This window comes from Oncorhynchus gorbuscha, linkage group LG04, assembly GCF_021184085.1.
Source record: "Oncorhynchus gorbuscha isolate QuinsamMale2020 ecotype Even-year linkage group LG04, OgorEven_v1.0, whole genome shotgun sequence".
NCBI classification, from domain to species: Eukaryota; Metazoa; Chordata; class Actinopteri; order Salmoniformes; family Salmonidae; genus Oncorhynchus; species Oncorhynchus gorbuscha.
In genome coordinates, this window is record NC_060176.1 from 37,888,495 (window position 1) to 37,913,778 (window position 25,284).

The window sequence follows — 25,284 nt, forward strand, 5'->3', positions numbered from 1 at the left end:
CAACCTCGCACAATTATGCCCCAAAACAATGTACATTTCTCTCAACCAGTGGCATATGGTAATTTTAGATGAGCGCTAATGCTGGCCTGTGCTAAACAGTGGCCTCTTTGTCAAAGGTAGGGGCGCAAAATATTTTGCTTGTCCATTCCCAGCACGCCTCTCCAGGGTGCTTCTCCAGGGTGATGTTGGAGAGAAGAAAGAGTATGCGTCCTTTTCTGTAGCCTACAGGCTGGAGATAAAATGTATAACAATGTAATGAGATGGACATTTCCCTCGGTGTAAACACATTGCAAATAAGCTTACGATAACTCCTGATAAAGTTGGATAGCTGATATTCAGAGCTTCCATGCATTCAGAAAGTATTTAGATCCCTTGACTTTCTCCACATTTTTGTCACATTCCAGCCTAATTCTAAAATGGATTAAATTGTTTTATTTTTCTCATCGATTTACACACAACAACCCATAACGACAAAGCAAAAACAGGTTTTTAGACATTTTTGCAAAAGTTTTAAAATGAAAAACTGAAAATATCACATTTACATAAGTATTCAGATCCCTTACTCAGTAGTTTGTTGAAGCACCATTGGCAGTGATTACAGCCTCAAGTCTTCTTGGGTATGACGCTACAGGCTTCGCACACCTGTATTTGCGGAGTTTCTCCCATTCTTCTCTGCAGATCCTTTCAAGCGCTGTCAGGCTGGATGAGGTGTGTGGCTGCACAACTATTTTCAGGACTCTCCAGAGATAGATCAGATTAAAATCCGGGCTTGTACCGAAGCCACTCCTGTGTTGTCTTGGCTGTGTGCTTAGGGTCGTTGTCCTGTTGGAAGGTGAACTTTCGCCCCAGTCTGAAGTCCTGAGCACTCTGGAGCAGGTTGTCATCAAGGATCTCTCTGTTTCCTCCAGACGTGATGCTTGACATTCAGGCCAAAGAGTTCAGTCTTGGTTTCATCAGACCAGAGAATCTTGTTTCTCATGGTCTCAAGAGCCCTTTAGGCGCCTTTTGGCAAACTCCAAGCAGGCCGTCATGTGCCTTTTACTAAGGAGTGGCTTCCATCTGGCCATCTGGCCACTCCACCATAAAGGCCAGATTGGTGGAGTGCTGCAGAGATGGTTGTCCTTCTGGAAGATTCTCCCATCTCCACAGAGGAACTCTGTAGCTCTGTCAGAGTGACCAACGGATTCTTGGTCATCTCCCTGACCAATGCCCTTTTCCCCCGATTGGTCAGTTTGGCCGGGCGGCCAGCTCTAGGCAGAGTCTTGGTGGTCCCAAACTTCTTCCATTTAAGAATGGTGGAGGCCACTGTGTTCTTGGGGACCTTCAATGCTGCACACGTTTTTTGGTACCAGATCTGTGCCTTGACACAATCCTGTCTCTGTACCAGATCTGTGCCTTGACACAATCCTGTCTCTGTACAGAAACCCAGCCTATAACCCCAAACAGCAAGCAATGCAGGTGTAGAAGCACGGTGGCTAGGAAAAACTCCCTAGAAAGGCCATAACCTAGGAAGAAACCTAGAGAGGAACCAGGCTATGAGGGGTGGCCAGTCCTCTTCTGGCTGTGCCGGGTGGAGATTATAACAGAACATGGCAAAGATGTTCAAATGTTCCTAAATGACCAGCATGGTCAAATAATAATAATCACAGTGGTTGTCGAGGGTGCAACAGGTCAGCACCTCAGGAGTAAATGTCAGTTGGCTTTTCATAGCCGATCGTTGAGAGTATCTCTACCGCTCCTGCTGTCTTTAGAGAGTTGAAAACAGCAGGTCTGGAACAAGTAGCACGTCCGGTGAACAGGTCAGGGTTCCATAGCCGCAGGCATAACAGTTGAAACTGGAGCAGCAGCACGGCCAGGTGGACTGGGGACAGCAAGGAGTACCTCCCGAATGCTCTGTAAATAGCCAAAATGATTAATCACAGGAATCAGGACTAATGAAGCCAATGCAATGACCTGTTTTACAATTGGTTGGCCTACCACCATTTGTAAAAATAAATACAAATCAAAATAAATTGTGGCCGACATGGTAGGCTACACCCCAGCAAGCACGAGCCGTCTTTTGGACATCATCCACCTACACGGACATAGTTTTTTTGTTGATCCAAACAAAATCTAAACCAATCATAGACGTCTATGTTTGGTTCAGATTTTGTCCAGTCTGGACCAGCCTTGATTTGACCCAAACTTTGACGTCTATAAATTACTTTCATTCAGAACCAAAAATTAACCTGATTTCAATGTCCGGAAAAGATGCCTTTTCAACATCCTGGAAAATATGTATTTTAAAGGTACGGAAAATATATATTTTCATCTTTCATTCAGAACCAAAATTGAACCTAAGTTCAACGTCTGGAAATGTGTATTTTACATGTCATTTCAACATAATTTTTCTTACTCACAGGGGTTACAACCAATTAAATACATTTCCTGTTTATCAAGATATTATGTTTGTTCCATAACATGAAATAATGAATAATGACTCCAGAAACTATTTTCTTACAATAGACTTTCACCTTAACTGGTTACAATTGTCACGAATAACAGAAATCCTCTAGTCTGTAGAGGGGAATAACTGGAGAAGCGGCCACAGACTGCAGGTCTGCTCACAGGGCGATACACAATCACAGCAAAAACACGACAGGACAGGGCGAAACGCAATCACAGCATGGTGAATACTAAACAAGGAACCGACGGGACAGGAACGGAACACAAAGGAATAAATAGGGACTCTAATCAGGGGAAAGGATCGGGAACAGGTGTGGGAAGACTAAATGATGATTAGGGGAATAGGAACAGCTGGGAGCAGGAACGGAACGATAGAGAGAAGAGAGAGCGAGAGAGTGAGAGGGGGAGGGGGAGAGAGAGGGATAGAAAGGGGAAAGAACCCAATAAGACCAGCAGAGGGAAACTGGGGAGCCTAATGAATAATGACCGCCTAAGTTGGCCCCTCTCCTTGTTCGGTCGGCATTCGGTGGTCGACGTCACCGCTTACGTCACCGGCTTTCTAGCCATCACTGCTCCATTTTTCATTTATCCATTTGTTTTGCCTTGTTCCCTGCACAGCTGTTTTTCATTCCCAAATCACTCTGCATGTATTTATTCCTCTGTTCCCCCTCATGTCTTTGTGTGAGATTGTTTTGGGGTTGTCTATGTTGACGCGCTTTACTGCTATGCATTTATTTCCATGTTTTATTTCACGAGGCATATTATTGTGACTGTTTGCCCGTTTGCACTTTTGCATTGGCTGAGGTTTCGACTCAGTATCGTCCGTCTGTTGGTTTCTCCTGCCTAAATAAAGTGTGCGCCTGTTAACAACTCTCTGCTCTCCTGCACCTGGCTCCGCTCCCAGTACGCACGCCATTGACAACAATATTGTAACCAAATGGTGACCATCTCAACATTGGGAACTTTTCAAGGCTCTTTAGTATCAAAGTACTGTCGTGGAAGATTCAGAATTTGTTGGTAACATATGTAAGATGTTTAATATTCAACAAATGTGTGTAAGTTAATTCTCATCAGAATGGTATTTTTGTATAATACTGTGGCGAGGTTGCAGTTATCTGTTCTATGTCAAAACTAAGTTGCATGGGCCACAGAGAGGGGAGAGGTCAAAGTGTCATCATGTGTAAACATATATTTTACTCCCTACCTTTCCCAGTGGGGAAAGGAGGGTTGCAGTGTCTGGAATCATTCTATGCTCCCTATAATGTTGCTTTTATCTTAACCTATAGCCTCACTCTCCTCTCCGTGAGTTTGTCCAGGAGGTTGTATTTTGAGTTGGTTGTATCTAAATGACAATTTGATATTTGCCTGTTGATATGGAGGATTTGGTTTATGGTTCTGGGGTTTGGGAAAGGAGACAAAGCTGAACGATGAATTATGTCTATGCTGTCTGACTATGTGTGTCTTTGCTATTAAAAGGAACTCAGTTGCATTGTAAGGGGGGCTCTCAGAGTTCACTGAGAGACACTGAATTTATCTGAGAGTCACAGGATTGTGATAGAGCTCATATAATTAAAGATGGACTTTTATAACTAACTCTGACGTGTGTGTGTGGTTTGTTCCCATGATTTGGTAAATAGAGGAAATTTCCACGACAGTACTTACGCAGATATCATTTAAATTTCAGTGCTGGTACAAATTGAAAGTCACGCCCCCAATAGGCAACGCCTCCGACTCTTCTGATAGGCTACATTGCACCCACGGTTATGCAATGCGTCTGAGCATTAGGCGTTAAAAGCAATTTAGAAGCATGCAAACATGAAAAGTCAGAGGGTTCGATTATTGCATTATACACAAGAATATGTGTGTGCGCCCTGCATTCTTGACTTTGATATCTAATTCTATTATAGATACCCTTTAGCCATCATGAGTGGAATTATGCCACCAGTCAAGAGCCATTAGTTTAGCTGCATCATCACTTTAAAAGCCATCTCTAACTCTAACGGAATATTTTAAATTCAATGAGGTGGGATCAGGATCACACTCGACTGCATATCATTCAGAGTCCACAGCTAAAGTTTTTATGCTGCTTACTTTTTACTTGGCAGTTAACAAAATATATGTTATAAAGTCTTGAAAGAAGCATTGACAAAAGCAAGACTGGGTGCTCACTACTGTGACTGATCAATATATTCATGACTGCATAGAAAACCCCGTCCATATGTACGGCTGAAGCACATACCATGCCTTATATATATTTCACGTTATTCTAGGTTTGTTGTGTATCATTTCACAGAGGTTTACTCGGAAAAGAACAACAGAGAAAGGCGGAAAATAAAAAACTCCCATCTCAAACTCACCTTAAATAATTCAACATCTACCGAGAGGGAGTGAGAAAGGGAGAGAGAAATCCAGAGAGAAGAATTTGAAACTCATTTAGATGGGACACCAGAAAATACTGCCTTCTGATCAAAGCCACATCATTCATTCTGAGCCTATCCTCTTAGGCAGATCTAGGGGTTTTACCACAATTTGATGTCCTTAAACAGTTTGTATCCCAAATGGCTGCCTTTTCCCTTTATAGTGCACTACTTTTATACGGCTCTGGTAAAAGGAGTGCACTATAAAGGGTATAATTTGTGATGCAAGCCACTGTCTTCAGTTCAGAGTCAAAGCGAGTTGCTGAGACAAAGCAATTCCATCTCTTTCACCACAAGGACACTGCAGAGCTCAACATTTTAATTGAAACCCCTAAAATAACTGTTTAATTACGGAATTATCTGCAAAGGCTTTCATGTTTTCCAAATGAACTGAGAGAAAAGTGTGATAACCGATTTTTTTTCCCATTGACACAAAATGAAATAGATAGGCTATTAAGACGTTTGGAAATTGAGTCCATCCCTCGTCCCATTCTAACTCAGTTGTGATTATGATTAAGCCATGGAAATGAAATGAGATGCATTAATTAAACTTTTTTCTATAATTGACAAACTATCCCCAAATCACCATCAGATCCATATAGATCCATTTAATAGAAGGTCAACCAATTACAGAGGTTCCATGCTCTTATAAATCCAATCCAAACCTTTTTTAAGTGTCATAGGTGTCTAATAAGCCAGCCTAAACGTGATTTGGCCAGACACAATAAGAACTGATCATACCTCCTCCACTCAAGACTGCTCTTCCTAGAGTATCCCAACGTATCCAGGCAGGCCCTGGAAGATAGCTAACCTGTCTGCTACATTCTTCCTAAGCATCCTCAGCACGATCTGTCATCTACTGGAACATCACTGAGAATAACAGTCACACTGCGCCTGTAGAGCCTCAGCCAGGCCCATCACTACTGTATGTAACATGCAGCTTTGGAGAACACATGCCTTTTACAAACAACCCTCAACGGTGTCCCTTTCTCTGTTCCTGTCTGACAACATTCTCAAAGGCTTACACTAGTTACTTATTTTTTTGTTCCCATTTATTTGACTTCTGATTGAACATTATTTTGCTGAAATTCTATATTATTTTCAGTCTGTCATGCATATGCATATATATGAACTACATACACTACAGTGTTGCTCCAAAATTACCAATTGCCAATGCACAAACAATACTTTAAAAAATATAAACAATATAATTATAGAGATAAACTCAAAATACCAATGTGAGAAATACTGTACTTTATTAATGTTCCAATGGAACCCACCAAAATCATACAATTATTTAATACAAAATCAATGTTTCATAATTATTGGCACTCCTCATTTAGTACTTAGTGCAACCATCTCTGGCAAGGATAACAGCATGTAGTCTTTTCCTGTATTGTTTGACAAGGTTAAGGAACACATTTGGAGGGATTTTTTGGACCATTCCCCTATGCAGATCCTTTCAAGATCCTTCACATTCTTGGGTTTGCACTTATCAACTGCCCTCTTCCACTCAGCCCACAGGTTTTCGATTGGATTGAGGTCCAGCGACTGAGAAGGCCATGGCAGAACATTGATTTGTTGTTACAGAACCATTTCTGTGTGGATCTTGACGTATGTTTTGGGTCTTTGTCTTGTTGGAAAGTCCACATTACGGCCAAGTCCCAGCCTTCTGGCAGAGGCAACCAGATTGTCAGCCTGGTACTTGGTGGAATTCATTATGCCATCAATCTTAACCAGTGCCCTTGGACCTCTGGAATTAAAACAGCCCCAAAACATCACTGACCACCCACCATATTTCACCGTGAGTATGAGGTGCCTCTCCTTGTATGCATCTCTGTTTCGACGCCAAACATGCCGATGCTGCATCTGACCAAAACGTTCAAATTTGGTCTCATCTGACCAGAGCACCTTCTTCCAATCATAATTTAAATGACGTTTGGCGAACTCCAAGTGTTTGCATCTGTGTCTTTGGGTTATTAAGGGCTTTCTTCTGACAACCCTTCCAAAGAGCCTGTGGTTGTGGAGGTGGAGTCTGATGGTGCTTTTTTAAACCCGGTGACCCCAAGACACCACCAAGGCCTGCAATTCTTTCTGGGTTTTTGTTGCTTCTCACACAATCCTCCTCCCTATCCTGGGGGCAAAATGCATTTGAGTCCTCTACCCGTGAGGTTTTCAACTGTTCCATATCTTTTGAATTTTTTAATAATTGCCCTGACAGTGCTCAGTGGTATATTCAATCATTTGTGGATCTTCTTGTAGCCATTACCAGACTTATGAAGGTCTACGACCATCTGTCTCTTTTGAACTGCCCGTTTTTTTGTTTTCTTCATGGTGTTGGATGACAAAAGGATATTACATGCGTGTTACCTCATTTTTATACCCTAGTGAAAAAGGAAGTGATATAATGGCTCAAAATAGTTCCTTAACACTTAGATAAACTTAAATAAGTGGAATTTAATTCCTGGTTTAATTTTGGTAGATGTTATTTACAATAATATTTAAGGGTGCCATTAATTGTGAAACCTTGATTTGAAAGACATTGATTTTTAAATAAATCAATAAATGATTTTGTTGGGTTCCATTGAAAATTAATAAAGTACAGTATTTTTCACATGTTGGTATTTTGAGTTTGTCTGTATAATTATATTGTTTATATTTGTTTAAGTATTGTTTGTGCATTGTCAGTCAGGGGTGGCAGTAATCTTGGGGCCCACTGTATATATACAAAAGTATGCGGCCATCCCTTCAAATGTGTGGATTATGCTATTTCAGCCACACCTGTTGTATAAAATCGAACACACAGCCAGTCAATCTCCATAGACAAACATTGGCAGTAGAATGGCCTTACTGAAGAGCTCAGTGACTTTCAATGTGGCACCGTCATAGGAGGCCTGCCACCTTTCCAACAAGTCAGTTTGTCAAATGTATGCCCTGCTAGAGCTGCCCCATCAACTGTAAGTGCTGTTATTGTGAAGTAGAAATGTCTAGAAGTAACAACGGCTCAGCCGCGAAGTGGTAGCTCACACAAGCTCTCGCAGAACCATGCTGCAGAGTCCAGTGTTTTTTCTCTCTCCTCGGTTGCAACACTCACTACCGAGTTCCAAACTGCCTCTGGAAGCAATATCAGCACAATAACTGTTAATCGGGAGATTCATGAATTGGGGTTCCATGGCTGAACAGCCACACAACAAGCCTAAGATCACCATGTGCTATGCCAAGCGTCGGCTGGAGTGGTGTAATCGCATTCTATGGAGTGATGAATGACGCTTCACCATCTGGTAGTCCGACGGACAAATCTGGGTTTGGAGGATGCCAGGAGAACATTACCTGCCCTTAATGCATAGTGCCAACTGTAAAGTTTGGTGGAGGAAGAATAATGGTCTGGGGCTGTTTTTCATTGTTTGGGCAAGGCCCTTTAATTCCAGTAAAGGGACATCTTAATGCTACAGCATACAATGACATTCTAGACAGTTCTGTGCTTCCAACTTTGTGGAAACAGTTTGGCGAAGGCCCTTTCCTGTTTCAGCATTACACTGTCCCAGTGCCCCAGTCTTTTTTTGTGCATATTTCAATATTTTTTCTCTCTTTTTCCATTTGAAAATTAAATATACCTTCCGGCAACCCGCCTCACCCAATGTGATACGGATCTGCTATTTTTAAACCTTATAGCTAGAACCTCCATTAGAAGCTAGCCATTAGATGCTAACCATATAATTAGCTACTAGCTATTTAGTCATTGTTAGCAACTGCTAGCGGCCTTTACCTTTTTGCTCAGACACCAGCCGCTTTTAGCCTGGATAATATCCGCCAGTCTGCACAGTGCGATATCAACCCTGAGCATATCAGACTGCTTCTCTACACTACTACGACTGGTCTTCCGACGTAATTCCGTCCGATGTGCCCTTAACCGGCCAATGTCGGACGTCGGTGAAGACGCTTCTGCTAGCCCCGGTCTGCTAACTTTATGAACGCTGTGTCTCCCGCTTGCTAGCGTAGTAATGACTCCCTAACGGCTTCCCTGTTTCATGTATTGCTATTGACTGGACCCTATGATCACCTGGCTACACAGCTGATGCCTGCTGGACTGTTCATTAATCACGGTACACCATGTTTGTTTATTTTGTTTATCTGTCGGCCCCAGCCTCGAACTCAGGCCCCGTGTGTAGTTAACTGACCCTCTTTACCTGTTGTTGTTGTCTTAGCTGATTAGCTGTTGTTGTCTTATCCGTTGTTGTCTTAGCTAGCTCTCCCAATCAATACCTGTGATTGCTTTATGCCTCACTTTATGTCTCTCTCTAATGTCAATATGCTTGTATACTGTTGTTTAGGGTAGTGGAGCCCCTAGCCCCACTAAACATGCCTCAGATACCTCTTTTGTCCCACCTCCCACACGTGCGGTGACCTCGCCTAGCATAACTAGTGCCTCCAGAGATGCAACCTCTCTTATCGTCAATCAATGCCTAGGTTTACCTCCACAGCACCCTACCCTGCCCCTGTCTGTACATTATGCCCTGAATCATCTATTCTACTATCTTTTATTCTCTGCCCTCAACACACTAGACGAGTCTGTTCAAACTCGTCCGAGATTCCTAAAGTTTGGAACCTGCTGCGGTCATCCCCCTCATCAAAGGGAGTGACACTCTAGACCCAAACTGTTACAAACCTATATCCATCCTGCCCTGCCTTTGTAAAGTCTTCGAAATCCAAGTTAACAAACAGATCACCGACCATTTCGAATCCCACCGTACCTTCTCTGCTGTGCAATCCGGTTTCCGAGCTGTTCACGTGTGCACCTCAGCCACACTCAAAGTACTAACCAATATCATAACCGCCATCGATAAAAGACAGTACTGTGCAGCCGTCTTCATCGACCAGGCAAAGGCTTTCGACTCTGTCAATCACTGTATTCTTATCGGCAGACTCAACAGCCTTGGTTTCTCAACTGACTGCCTCGCCTGGTTTACCAACTACTCAGATAGAGTTCAGTGTGTCAAATTGGAGGGCCTGTTGTCCGGACCTCTGGCAGTCTCTATGGGGGTACCACAGGGTTAAATTCTCAGGCTGAATCTTTTCTCTGTATATATCAATGATGTTGCTCTTTCTGCGGGTGATTCCTTGATCCACCTCTACACAGATGACACCATTCTGTATACATCTGGCCCTTCTTTGGACACTTTGTTAACAAACCTCCAAACAAGCTTCAATGCCATACAACAATCCTTCCTTGGCCTCCAACTGCTCTTAAACGCTAGTAAAACTAAATGCGTGCTCTTCAACCGATCGCTGCCCGCACCCGCCCACCCGACTAGCATCACTACTCTGGACGGTTCTGACTTAGAATATGTGAACAACTACAAATACCTAGGTGTCTGGCTAGACTGTAAAATCTCCTTCCAGATTCATATTAATTATGTCCAATCCAAGATTAAATCTAGAATAGGCTTCCTATTTCTCAGCAAAGCCTCCTTCACTCACGCTGCCGAACATACCCTCGTAAAACTGACTGTCCTACCGATCCTCGACTTCGGCGATGTCATTTCCAGCACTCTACTCGGCAAACTGGATGCATTCTCTCACAGTGCCATCTGTTTTGTCACCACCCACCACTGTGACCTGTATGCTCTCGTCGGCTGGCCCTCGCTATGTATTCGTCACCAGACCCACTGGGTCCAGGTCATCTATAAGTCTTTTCTAGGTAAAGCTCCACCTTATCTCAATTCACTGGTCACCATAACAACACCCACCCGTAGCACGCGCTTCAGCAGGTATATCTCACTGGTCATCCCCAAAGCCAACAACTACTTTGGCCGCCTTTTCTTCCAGCTATCTGCTGCCAATGACTGAAACGAATTTCAAAAATCGCTGTAGTTGGAGACTTATATCTCCCTCACTAATTTTAAGCATCTGCTATCTGAGCAACTTACCGCTGCAGCTGTACACAGCCAATCTGTAAATAGCCAATCCAACTACCTACCTCATTCCCATATAGTTTTTATTTACTTTTTTTTGCTCTTTTGCACACCAGTATTTCTTCTTGCACATCATCATCAGCACATCTATCACTCCAGTGTTAATTTGCTAAATTGTAATTACTTCGCTACTATGGCCTATTTATTGCCTTATCTCCTTACTCCATTTTTAAAAACTGTATATATTTTTTTTATTGTGTTATTGACTGTACTTTTGTTCATCCCATGTGTAACTCTGTGTTGTTGTTTTTTGTCGCACTGCTTTGCTTTATCTTGACCAGGTCGCAGTTGTAAATGAGAACTTGTTCTCAACTGGTCTACCTGATTAAATAAAGGTGAAATTGTTTTCTTTTTAAACAAAGCAAGGTCCGCACAGAAATGGGTTGTCGAGATCAGTGTGAATAAACTGAACTGACCTCAACCACATTGAACACCTTTGGGATGAATTGGAACGCCGACTGCGAGCCAGGCCTAATCGCCCAGCATCAGTGCCGACCTCACTCATTTGTGGCTGAATGGAAGCAAGTCCCCGCAGCAATGTTCCAACATCTAGTGGAAAGCCTTCCCAGAAGAGGGGAGGTTGTTATAGCAGCAAAGGGGGGGACCAACTCCATATTAATGCCCATGATTTTGGAATGAGAAGTTAGACGAGCAGGTGTCCATATACTTTTGTTATTGTAGTGTATGTTAAGCCATGAAACCCAACAAAGAAAACTGTGGTCCCAGAGACTGAAATAGGGTCTGGTTATTTGAATAATGGTATAAAATAATGATGTAAACAAACTATGCAGTCATATGTGTAATGTGAACTCCTGTTGCCCTCTCTCATTGATTTCTCTAGGGCACGGGGAGGAAAATAACCTTCCCCTGTTGAAGAAAATAAAAAGAAAGAAAGCAGTCCTAGCCCATAGCAGTTACATAATTATTCTAATCCTCACACTACCTTATTAAGCATATTAGCTAAGCTTTTTTCCAATGAGCCATACATGCTTGTTTGAAATGTGCCATTCTGTCCATTAGTTTGGGTAGTGTGTGTGTTTGAGGGGGGTGGTTAGGAATACTGAACAGTAACGATTTCAGTTGAAGGGAAAATGACCACTGCTACATCCTGACAATGTTAATGATGTTGCTGCATATGTGTGAGGAATGTGTCTCGAGCATCATTTTACATGTTGAGACCAGAATAAGGGGATGGGTGTGTGGCGAAGAAAGGCTAAAGACACCATTACTCTCCACTATTGCGCACGGACTCCCGCCAGTTCTTGTGCACTACTTGTTTCATTGTGTTCATTTGTTTGTCAATGTTTATCAATGCCCCGTGAAATGTATATTCATTTGTAAAGTTATTTTTAATCCCAACGTATTCCCCCATTAATTTAGAATATTTGGTTATGGAAAAAAACTATGCAATCAGATAGTTACGATAAAGTGCTCTATGGAACTTGACCAAAACAATGGATATGACATGGAAATGTGTGGGGCAGACCCGGCACCAGGATAAAGTTCAATGATTTAATGTTAGTGACGAGGGTTTGACTTTGATACGTTTGCATTGTTATAATGGCTCTTCAATCTCTTCTGGTGTCTGTTCAACAACCACAAAGAAAATATTGTGCGGACCAAGCAAGAAATCTGCAAGTAGGGACTGGCTTTAGTTCACAAGCTGACAGACAGAGACAATAACCCCAAACAAAACGTTGAGGATCCTCAGATCTGTTCTATTGAGAGACCACAGCATGTTTGGTTTCTCTGTCTGTCTCCAGTGTTTAAACCTGTTGTAAATACTGTGTGTGCCTTAAATGGCACCCTATTCCGTACATAGTGCCCTGGTCAATAGTGGTGCACTACACTCTTTAAAAAAAGGGTTCCAAAATGGTTCTCCAGCTCACCCCATAGGATAACCCTTTTTGGTTCCAGGTAGATCCCTCTGTGGAAAGTGTTTTACTTGGATCCAAAAGGGTTCTACCTGGAACCAGCACGGGATCATCGAAAGGTTCCTCATATGGGGACAATGGAAGAGGCCTTCAGGTTCTATTTTTTTTTAAAACATTTCTAAGAGTGTACACAGGGAATACAGTTAAATTTGGGACGGATACATTTTTTTCTACCCTCCTCGTCCTTCAGACCTGAATTGGCCACTGGGGAGATGCGCTGTCAAGCTATTATGCAGGATTTTTCTGGATTTTCCAATATGTCGACTCAGAGTGTATGTATTTTTAATGAGTCTTGGTTTCTCTGTGCAATCTATTTGGCTAGGAGTCATTCCACTGCACAGTCATTATGAGTGATGGTGCTGCTGTACCTTGTGGAACGTTCCAGTTGGAACTGGCAATAACTATGTGTGCATCCCAAATGGCAACCTATTCCCTTTATAGGGCACTACTTTTGACCGGGGCCCCATGGGTGTAGTCTGAATGGTAACAATGTGCCCTGGTCAAAAGTAGTGCACTATAAAGGGAAATAGGTGACATTTGGGACACAAACCATCATCTCTCATCATCTGTCTTTCCTCAAAGCACTGCTGATCTTATTACAATGAATACTTTCTTAGCATCCACGTTTACTGGAGATATGTCCAACACGACAGTTTCATTGCATTACAAATGGGAGATTGACGCAAGTGTGTTTCTTAACGATGAGTTGACAGCCATTAAAAAACACATTACCAGATCTTAATTATGACAAAGTGGTGGAAAGTGGGTTGGTTTATTGACACGTTTCATCTGTTGCGGTTCAAGACGTTTCCCCAATCCCACCTAATCTCGGTTAACCTGGAACTAAAATCTTGTGTAATTTGGTCAGATGCTCGATTAGGTTCTGGTGGGGAGCATTTTAGAAATTGAGATTGGCTGAGAGTCTCCAACTCTCAGCCAAAGCATATTTTCAGCTGTGTTTCTCATCCGTCAAAGCGATGTTTTAGCACTGCCTTCGCCTGATCCTGATACGTCTAAATAACCAGTGACAAAAATCCAAGACTTGGAAGTAGTGCTGCTCATTATCTCACGCATTCCATAGCATGACGACAGATCTACTGTATCAGTTATATTTAGGTAGTCTGTCCACGAGAGATTAAATCTCAGCCAATCCCTTTCCACTTTACATTAGTTTACCATGCTGTTACCGTGGGAGCAGTGCTCGGGAGGAAGTGATGTGTGTAAGGGCCCTGTGCAGTGTTTCAATGGAATGGTTTATCAGAGGATAGTGAGTATTGTGCTTTCTCCCAATGCAGTGCTGCTATCTCTCTCTCTCTCTCTCTCTCTCTCTCTCTCTCTCTCTCTCTCTCTCTCTCTCTCTCTCTCTCTCTCTCTCTCTCTCTCTCTCTCTCTCTCTCTCTCTCTCTCTCTCTCTCTCTCTCTCTCTCTCTCTCTCTCTCTCTCTTTCCTCTCCTCTCCTCTCGCTCTCGTTAACTCCCCCATGGCATGGGTCACACCCAATGATTTATATATATATATACACTACATGACTGACAGGTAGCACTGTTTTGAAGCCACCGGGCCTCCATCTTAGCGCTGCCCCACTATTGTAAAAAACATTTTGGAAGCTATGGAAATGCATTTAATGTCTACATTTGTTTTTGCCACCTGTATTATATTACAGACACCTTAATGCGTACTTTTACATTATATTATGTTAGCGAAATATAAAATTACAAATACAAAAATATCTGAAAACATTTTCCTTAAACTACTATAGAATTCCATTCATTCCTATGGAGGACTGCTTCTTCTGAGGAGTGCCAATGTGGCCAACCTGTCACGTCCTGACCTTAGTTCCTTTTTTATGTCTCTATTTTAGTTTGGTCAGGGCGTGAGTTGGGGTGGGAATTCTATGTTTTGTTCTGTGTGTTATATTTCTAGGTGTTTGGCCTGGTATGGTTCCCAATCAGAGACAGCTGTCAATCGTTGTCTCTGATTGAGAACCATACTTAGGCAGCCTGTTTTCCCACTATGGGTTGTGGGTAGTTGTTTTCTGTTTCAGTGTTTGCACCCTACGGACTGTTTCGGTTTTCATTTATTCTCTTGTTCTTCTGTATTTAGTGTTCAGTTAATGAACACGTACCATGCTGCGCTTTGGTCTACTCCTTTTTCCTCAGATGAACATAGTTACACAACCTGTGGCTTCAAAGCCTATCATTGGCCAATACATACCACCAACAATCAAATAAAATTGTATTTGTCATATGCGCCGAATACAACAAGTGTAGACTTTACGGTAATAGGCTTACTCACGAGCTCTTTCCTTACAATGCAGAGTTAAAAAGTACAAAAATTAGCGCACCGTTTTTTTCTAATACAATAAAATAACTATTACGAGGCTATACACAAGGGGCACCAGTACCGGTACCAAGTCAATATGCTGGGGGTATGAGGTAGTTGTGGTGATTGAGGTCATATGTACATATAGGCAGGGGTTAAAGTGACCAGGCAATCAAGATTGATAATGGTGTCAATATGTGTGTGTGGATTTGTTTTGTGTGTGGGTGTGTGAGCGTATGCAACTGTGTGTGTGTGATTATGTATTTGTGTGTTGGAGTGTCAGTGTAGTATGTGTTAGTGTGTGGGTAGAGTCCAGTGAGTGTGCATAGAGCCAGTGCAACAGAGACAGTGCAAAAGAAAAGGGATGAATACACAGTCAAATGGCTACCCACATTATTAACTGTTCAGCAGTCTCATGGCTTGGGGTTAGAAGCTGTTCAGGAGATTTTTGGTCCCAGACTTGGTGCTCCGGTACCACTTGTGCGGTAGCAGAGAGAACAGTCTATGAATTGGTTGTCTGGAGTCTTTGGCAATTTTTTAGGGGCTTCCTCTCTGTCACGCTCCACTGTGCCCAACTGCACTGTAATGTACCGCACTGTTCTGTGCTGTCCAAACTTGTAAGACATCGGTGTCCATGACCGGCCCAGTTTTCAAACTTGGTATAGAGGTCCTAGATGGCAGGGAGTTCGGCCCCAGGGATGTACTGGGCAGTACGCACTACCCAAGCAGTTGCCATACTAATCGGTGATGTAGCCAGTCAAGATACTCTCAGGTTGTAGAATGTTTTTGAGAATCTGAGGGCCTATGCCAAATATTTTCAGCCTTCTGAGGGGGAAGAGGCATTGTTGTGCCCTCTTCATGACTGTGTGGGTGTGTTTGGACCATGATAGGTCCTTAGTGATGTGGAAACCGAGGAACTTGATGCTCTTGACCCACTCCACTACAGCCCCGTCGATGTGAATGGAGGTGTACTCGGCCCTCCATTTCCTGTAGTCCACGATCAGCTCCTCAGTCTTGCTGACATTGAGGGAGAGGTTGTTGTACTGGCACGACATTGCCAGGTCTCTGACCTCCTCCTTGTAGGCTCTCATTGGAGTCAGTGATCAATTCTACCACCGTTTTGTTGTCAGAAAACTTAATGATGGTGTTGGAGTCATGCACGGCCACGCAGTCATGGGTGAACAGGGAGTACAGGAGGGGACTAAGCACAGACCCATGAGAGACCCCTGTGTTGAGGGTTAACGTTGTTGATGTGTTGTTGCCCACCCTCATCACCTGGGGGATCCAGTTGCAGAGGGAGGTAATTCATCTTAACCTTAGGTTAATGACGAGCTTGGAGGGCAACATGGTGTTGAACGCTGAGCTGTAGTCAATGAACAGCATTCTCAAGTAGGTGTTCCTTTTGTCCAGGTGGGAAATGGCAGTGTGGAGTGCAATAGAGATTGCATCAACTGTGGATTGGAGTGGGTCCAGGGAGTGGGTCCATGACCAGCCTATTAAAGCATTCCATGGCTGCAGATGTGAGTGCTACGGGGAGTAGTCATTTAGACAGATTACCTTGACGTTCTTGGGCACAGGGACTGTGGTGGTCTGCTTGAAACATGTAGGTATTAAAGACTGGATCTGGGAGAGGTTGAAAATGTCAGTGAAGACACTTGCCAGCTTGCCTGTTTAAAGGTCTTACTCACATTGGCTACGGAGAGCGTGATCACACAGTCGGAACAGCTGGTGCTCTCATGCATTGTTCAGTGTTGCTTGCCTCGAAGAGAGCATAGAAGGCATTCAGCTTGTCTGATAGGTTCGCATCACTGTGCAGCTCGCGGCTAAGTTTCCCTTTGTAATCTGTTATAGTTTGCAAGCCATGCCACATCCGACGAGTATCAGAGCTATCAGATAAATCCCAGGTGAATACCAGAGCTTGCGTATACACATCATTGGTCACACCATGCAAGTGACCTTTAGTGACACCCACTGAGTCTTCTGACCACTATAGAACAGGCCATAAAATGCTCCGATCATGATCAATTTAAGTACTTCAAGGAAAAGTAAAAGAAAAAACGTTTTGACCCTTTGATCTTCAGGATTGTCACATATTTTTGCTATACTCAATTTGAGCCCTTTGCAATATGTCCGAAATCAAATTGAGGTGTGAATGTAAGCTTTCCTTGGTTAGGGTGCATTGTGAGACCAAATGTGGGCTATTTACTCCCTTTATGTCATAATTGGGCTGTGCCAGAGCTCAAGATTTCAAATATTGTCTTTAACGCTTAATTATCATCTTGGCAAATTGTCTTTGGCATATAGCAGAGCAATTCGCCGCTGGTTGTATGTTCTGCGGCAGATAAGAACATGTGCAGAGACCTAGTCTTCTTTGGATTATGAAGATCTAATAGGAAACAATGACCAGATTTCCCTCTACCCTTAAACCACTGCAAGATTAGTCATAATGAATATCTCAAAGGAAGAAGTCATACCTTCAATTTAATGCAATATCAGTAAAGGACAAATTATATTCATCCCTTCTCTTACCCTCTTAATTTCGTCATTATTAAGTTTATTCCACCATACACATTTTACTGTGGGGTCATAACCTGTTTTAAACTGAGAAAAATGAATTGATGTGCACATCGGAAACTGGAACATTTATTTATACATAATAGTATAATGACTTGGAGTGAAGTTAACATTGCCGCAAATTGCCAGACTCAAAATAGGTTTAACTCACAATGACACTAGAATGCTTTCACTCACATTTCTGACAATAAGGTATGACTCTTCACTGGTCTCTGTCTCTCTCTCTCTTGTCCTCTATCTCTCTCTCGCTCTTGTCTCCCTCTCTGTCCACGTCTCTCTCTCTCTCCCTCCCTCCCCTACCTCCCTCCCTCGTCCCTCCCTCGTCCATCCCTGCCTCACGTCTCTCTCCCTCCCTCCCTGCCCTACCTTCCTCCCTCGTCCCTCCCTCGTCCATCCCTGCCTCACTCTCTCTCTTTGACACTCATTATACTTCTCCCTGCGGCCTACTACACTACATAAAGTATTGAGCGCCAATGCCAATTTATTAAAAGTCCAGCTAGATTTGCCCCTCCGTCCCTCTCTTACTCTCTCTCTCCTTTTACTCTCTTTACTTCTCTTTTGGTCTGTCTCACTCCCTCTCTTTCTGTCTCTCTATGTATCTCTCTTTATTTCAAATGTATTTCTCTTTCCCTTTCTGCCTATACTTATATGGCTTTTTAGTCACATTATTCCCTACCTCTCTGTCTGTGAATGTCGTTGTGCAAGCAAGCACAATGGCCCACAGTTGATCGCTCTCTTTTATATACAAAGTGCCTCACTCATTCACTCTCTCTCTCTCTCTCTCTGGAGAAGGAAATTGGTAGAGTCCTTGGGTACACAATCACCTTTGAGTAAGCAGCATCAAACTTCTTCACTTTGTCATAGAGGATTAATACGTAGGTGGTTCAATGTCAAAAAAAATAGTCTGAGTTTTATACATTTCCAACCCCAACGAGAACATATGGTTCAGAGAAGGCTAGAGAATGTCTCAGCGGGTTAGAGACTGTAGTCTATATCAACGTGTCAGTTAAGGACATACGGTATGTCTTCTTTTCCCTTATTTTATGCCAGCAGCATACCGCCTTGCATCCCACTGCTGGCTTGCTTCTGTAGGAGGCTCCGTTTTCTCTGGTCTAAATAGCCCAATTCCCCAGGGCAATGATTGGGGACATTGCCCTGTGTATGGTGCTGTCTTTCGGATGGGACATTAAACAGGTGTCCTGACTCTCTGTGGTCACTAAAGATGGCACTTATTGTAAGAGTAGGGGTGTTAACCCCAGTATCCTGGCTAATTTCCAATCTTACCATCATGGCAACCTAATCACCCCCAGCTTCCAGTTGGCTCATTTATCCCCCTCCTCTCCCCTGTAACTATTCCCCAGGTTGTTGTTGTAAATGAGAATGTGTTCTCAATCAACTTACCTGGTAAAATAAGGGTTTATACACTTCAGTTTCTATAAACTATGTTTATATAGAAGCTGGTATACTGACAGACTGGAACAAATCTTTCATGGTACCTATGCTAGTAGAGCGCAGCCTTTAAATGTCACGAGACTCTTTAAATATCAATATGTTTGATTTTTACACAAAAGTGCACTGTGAGCTGACAAATGGCGACCTCACCAGCCCATAATTATTATTATTATTATTATTTACATATCTCCAAATTAAATATAGTTGTCAAAGCTTTGTCAGAATTATTGCAGAGGGCCCATTTAAAACACTCAGCCCCATCGGCTACGTCAGTCACTCTTCACAAAGACTTCACACTCGTTTTCCTCATGTTTTCCTTTCACAAGGAGCTTGGTATGTATGAATGAAACATTTCACTCAAGAACCCACAGCATCACTTGAAAGCAGAAAAAAATTATTGGGAAATCAAGGCCAAGTTAGACCATGGTTAAAAAGTGGGTGGACTACAGTAGCTAAGTGGAACCATAATATATCTAAAAAAAATTTTTTGAAAAAGAATAAATATACTCAAACAAAACCAATCATAGACTCAAGAGACAACTCCACAATATACATGTATTGAACATAGTCTAAAAACGTTGTGACATTGTGGTCTACTGAAAGGGTTAAATGTGTCTCTCTCCTCTCCTCTCATCCTGTGAAATACTGCTGTTAGATTATGGAGGAATTACTGCGGAGAACCCCCCTGGGGACGAGCGTATCAGCTGCTCTACAGCTCTGTAGCATAGCAGCTCAACCCTGAGCATTTCTGTACTTTGAGAGAGTCCACAGAGGGAGAAAATACAGGGCCTGGGTATCAGCCACTCTACAGCTCTGTACTGTACCATAGCAGCACAGCCAGGAGCATTCCAGCCCAACACCATGGAAATCCAACCTGTCCCAGCAATACTGCACAGAGTGGCTTAGCACCACAGTGGCCTCAGAGTCATAACATAAGGAGAATGTCAAGGAGTCAATGTATGTACAGGTATAGATTCAGCAGCATCTATACGTACAGACACGAGCAAGCTGTGTTCCACAGTTACCATTAAATGCTTCAATGTAGCATGATATTCAATGATAATCTGAACAACCTCCAAATTCACAGCCATGTTAAATAATGTGTCAGGGAAGAGACTCCAGCTTGATTTGATTCAATGTTAAAGGCCATGTAAAAAATCAATAATAGAATCGAATCCCGTCTGTTGGAAGAACTGTACATGATACAGACTTTGTCCCAAATGACACCCTTATTCTCTACATAGTGCACAACTTTCGACCAAGGCTCATATGGGTGTCATTTGGGACGCATATACAGAGCCAGGGCTTGACTCCGGCAGCACCACCTCGTACATCATTGAATCATCTTTGTCATGTTGTTCAGACGAGAGCAGCTTCTCCCCAGAAAGTACTACTGCCTCTGGTCTAGCTACATCTGAGACAGGGCGTATTCCCTGTTCATTTACAGCTACGCTGAGTCTGCATCCATGCGTGTTAGAACGTGTATCCCCTCTCTATGCTTTTCGATGCAAGAGGGAGTAGTTCCACTGGTCTAGAGCTGAGAGAAGTGTTCCTATCCCGCCTCTGTATCAATGTCCATTCACGTGTATATGCCTCTGTGTCAGAGTGTTTCCCCTATGCCTTCGGATGCAACAGCAGTTCATTCCTACTTCATATACTGTACAGGCTACGCTGTAGCTGTTTCTTTGTGAGTTAGCAAGTGTATCCCCAATGCCTTTGGATGCAATCTCTCCCAATCCCTTAGCTCTCATTTCCTTTCCTCGTTAGGGCAGCATCTGCTGAGGGCTGAGGTAAGAGTCTTGCCCCCCCCCGCTACTCTTCCCACAGCTCCCCTAGCTTGCCATCTGCCTCAGTGCTGGACAAGTGTCCGTTAACTCCTGCAAACACACACAAACGAGCCAACACAGGCATGCAGGTCAGACGCACAAACCACCACAACCCCCAACTCTAAACCACAGCGGCCTGTGTTTTTTATGAAGAGAGCTCCTGAACAAAACAGCTTGCAGGGCTATAATAGCTAAGGGCGTGACCCTCCAGCTGCAGAGCTAGTAACCTCATCCCTCCTTCTGCCAACCCGTGTGAAAAAGAGGGGAAGACTGGGAGGAGCGAGGGGAGACAATGGAAGAGGGGAAAAGAGATAGGAGAGAGGAAAGGAGAGAGGAAAGAAGAGAGGGGGAGAAGAGATGGAATGACCAGCTCTAATTACTGCTCTATGACTCTCAAGCGCCAGTAACGCTGGAAGAAGGAAAAGACAGAATGAAAAAATAAAGGGAAAATAAAAGGGGGGAAGGAGGAGGAAGGGAAGACGCTGATTAAACTTAAACATCTCTCTCTATCTGCCTCCCCTCTTCCCGCTCTTCCCCCTTCTTCCCTCTCTCCATCTGTTCTACACTCACTGTCACTGCCCTGGAGTTGACTAGGATTGTTCATCACCCCTCGGTTATACACCGTGAATAATGATGTTTCTCTGCGAGGGACAGGGAGAGAGAGGAAGGGGAAGAGGGCGGTATAGAGCGAGATTAATGATTCAACTTATAATTATTCAGTAACTGGTTACACAGCCTTTTCTAGTTTACTAAACTGTTCAGTCAATGTATTACCTGAACTTAACATTTTTAGTTGGCTGCAACTGGAGAAAACTTAGGTATAGGGACACCCAAAGTGCTTCTTTTTTTAATTTGTATTTTTTTTACATATTTGACACACATTGACATATAGGATGACATTGCGCATGTTCATTTATACAGTAATTACTATTCAACACCTGGGATTTGAACTCTTGATTCAAAGCATTCCTATCTTCCAGCTACACCATGTTGTGAGTTCAAATCCCAGGGGAGGACATGTTGAATAATAATTTGTGTATAAATAGGCCTGGGCCTGGGGCTATGTGTTCTGTCGGGTTAAGCATTCCCCAGTTACCGTCAGAACACGGCAGAACATCATCAGCATACGTACAGCACACAGGTAGGATGCTTCTCCACCCATCTACAATCTCCTTGTGTTGTCTTTGTGCATTGTTCTATCTCATTACATTACACTACACATTCTGCCAGAGCACATTAGACCATTTCACTCCGCTCTGCCTGTGCTATAGACCTGGGGAGAATCTAAAAGGAAAAATAGGGAGGAAGATGGAGAGGGAGAGTGAGAGAGGGAGGGAGAGAGCGAGAAAGAGGGAGAAAACAATTAAGAGTGTCAGCCTAGGCTCTAGCTGGCTGGTTGGAGCTGAATTAACAACATTAGTTAGCTAGTTGTAAATCTGTCTGTCATCTCCCCTCTCCGCGCGAAGCTTGCGTCAATGTCAATGTCATTCAGAGCCAGCCCCTCCAGAGGAGATGAGAGAAGAGGAGAGGCAGAGACGCTGCTGGAGGACGTGCTTTATGGAAAAGCTCAAACAGAAGAGACAACCTCTTTAGTCTCCTCTAATGCTGGGCATTATAATGACACTGCTCAGTTCAACTCAGAGAATTGTGTCCTTTCTGAATATATCGTGTCTTATAAGCCCATGTTAGATGATTGATGGTATATTTGGGGGATTTAAATATATATGTATATATATATATATATATATATATATATATATATATATATATATATATATATATATATATATATATATATATATATCCATAAATAGTGAGAGAACTGTCTTTCCCATTTTGATTGGGACAGACAGTGAATTGGCTGGCTATGATGACGTTACATTGTCAGTTGCATTGTCTGTTTCATATTCAAACACACAAAATAACCCTTGATCAAGCCACAGGTTGACAAAGCAAATACTCAGAGCAATACAGTATCACTCATTTTGTGAATGAGGAAAAGCCTCTTAAAAGGATAAGTTACATCCACCAATGACCTATTTCATGGTTCAATGGGCCTGTTCCCCAGACATGTTGCATATGAGGTGCAATGAACCATCATAATCCCCATTAAAATAAGAATCAGCGATGATGGTGGGTGTCAAAACAATACAATCATTATTGTAATATATGCCATTTAGCAGACACTTTTATCCAAAGCGATTTACAGAAGTGCAAGCACGTATTTTCATACAGGTGGCCCCAGCAGGAATTGAATCCACAATCCTGACATTTCAAGCGCTGTGCTCAGGGTGAGGGATAAAGTTGCTATCGCTGGGGGATCGTGTCTGATTGTTGAGGACGGGAGCGGGGAAAACAGGAAGAGCGGGACAAGAGGAGGAGAGAGAGACAATAGATCAAATGTGATACACTGATGTCACATATCCCTGTCTGTTTCCACCCTGCCTGCCTGTCTGCTCTGAGTGCTGATCGTAGAGGATAACCTTTGCAATGATGAAAATGGGCATGAATAGATAACACACACACACACACACACACACACACTGACAAGGGGCATGAATACATAACACACGGCGGTGGCACTTCACAGAGAGGCAGCAACATACGGCCACCATGCCACTGGAGGGGACGTGGCTGACATTAGAGGCTCGGAGAGAGAAGAGAAGACATGCACGTAACCTTTAAAAGCCTGCCTGGGACAATTATATTGTAGCCACTGTCATGTTTACATAGCATGTCTGCTGTGAGGGATTCCCTTTATGTGATATAATCCTTTATTTACATATGATGATGATGTTAAATGCATGAAATTAAAATGCCCTTGAAATCCCCCAAAACAGTTAGATTATTAGATTATTATTCATGTGTTTCTTGATGTTGGACAGTGCTGTGTGCACATAGCTACAAGAAATCCAACCACCTGCTTCATTTAAAATCGAATCACCTGCTTGCTAGCTATCATCATATATATGCACTATTCTAAGATAAGCCAAGGCACAAATATAACTTGAATTCAGAGAGCTATAGATGTGTTCAATACAAAACAAAGGATAAAATAACGAGTTACAGTAGGAGAGGTAGCGAGATACAGTAACTGACCTGATAACCTTCCTACTGGCGGTGATGCTTGCCACGATGATGCTCTCTGGTCTCGGTGTGGCCACAGCTTTAAACGTCCCCTTCCAGAACTTCTCAAAGAGCTGCTTCTCCCCCTGGTGCTCCAGGCTGGCCATGCTGTCTGCTGTCCCCAGGGAGAGAGGGCTGCAGGGAGCCAGGGAGAGAGCCATGGAGGGCTGGGAATGGGGGTCCAGGGCTTCCCTGGAGATGGAGTCTCGACGAGTGAGACTTCACATAGACTGTAACACACGACCAGCAAAAATACACACTGTGTTGCTGAGCGGACCTAGTGCTCTGGAGCTGTCCAAGTACTGAATCCACACAGGGAAGAGCAACAGGATAACACACATCAAACAGCCAACCCTTTCTCTCTCTGGTAGAGTAGGCCAGTGTGTCAGTGCTCAGTGCGGCTCCTCTCCTCTGGTCTCCTCTCTTCTGATTTCTTCTACGGGGGGAGCATGTGAACCAAGCAGGACAAGACAAAGGCTGTTTCTGCTGCTGCCACAACGTCAGGCTGCTTTTTGTTCTCTCAGAGGGGGGTTAGCATTTCTCCTCCTCTGTTCCTCAGTCACAGCTGCTGCTTCCGCTCTGCTCTGTGTTCTGTAGCACTCTTCAGTTAGAGCAGGCATGGAGTCATATGCGATACAGCAGAAGCATTCTCTCCGGTCAGAGCCAAGGAGCCAGTGACGGACGGAATGTGTGACAGAGTGTTTCTCAACACACCAGCACGTGGATGAGTTCTGAGAGCTGAGGCGAGTGTTTCGCTGACTGTGTATGTCTGAGTTTGTGGGCGCACAGGGTCATGAGTGAGTGTGAGTGTGTATGCATGCGTGTGTTCTGTACGAGCGGTGTGTGTTCAAAGCGACTGAGGAGCCTAGCTGACGGCTGCTTGTTTTGTCTCTCTCAAACTGTGACGTTGTGTTGGGAGGCTGGGATAGGTCAAGGAGAGTAGGACACCTTGTGTATCTGTCTGTCTGTCTGTCTGTCTGTCTGTCTGTCTGTCTGTCTGTCTGTCTGTCTGTCTGTCTGTCTGTCTGTCTGTCTGTCTGTCTGTCTGTCTGTCTGTCTGTCTGTCTGTCTGTCTGTCTGTCTGTCTGTCTGTCTGTCTGTCTGTCTGTCTGTCTGTCTGTCTGTCTGTCTGTCTGTCTGTCTGTCTGTCTGTCTGTCTGTCTGTCTGTCTGTCTGTCTCTCCCTCCCCTCCTATTATCTTACCAATTCTTCTTTG

The 25,284-nt window shown here is 43.4% G+C and overlaps 1 protein-coding gene across 1 annotated transcript in view; it reads right to left on the minus strand.

Moving 5' to 3' along the window:
- LOC124034038 (serine/arginine repetitive matrix protein 4-like) overlaps nt 1–24,906 on the minus strand; it is an 87,093-nt gene extending 62,187 nt beyond the window's left edge. Inside the window, exon 1 of the mRNA XM_046346727.1 lies at nt 24,042–24,906. Coding sequence (XP_046202683.1) covers nt 24,042–24,229 — 188 coding nt within the window. The 5' untranslated portion in view covers nt 24,230–24,906. The remainder of the gene's footprint in view (nt 1–24,041) is intronic.
- Between the last annotated feature and the right edge of the window lie 378 nt (nt 24,907–25,284).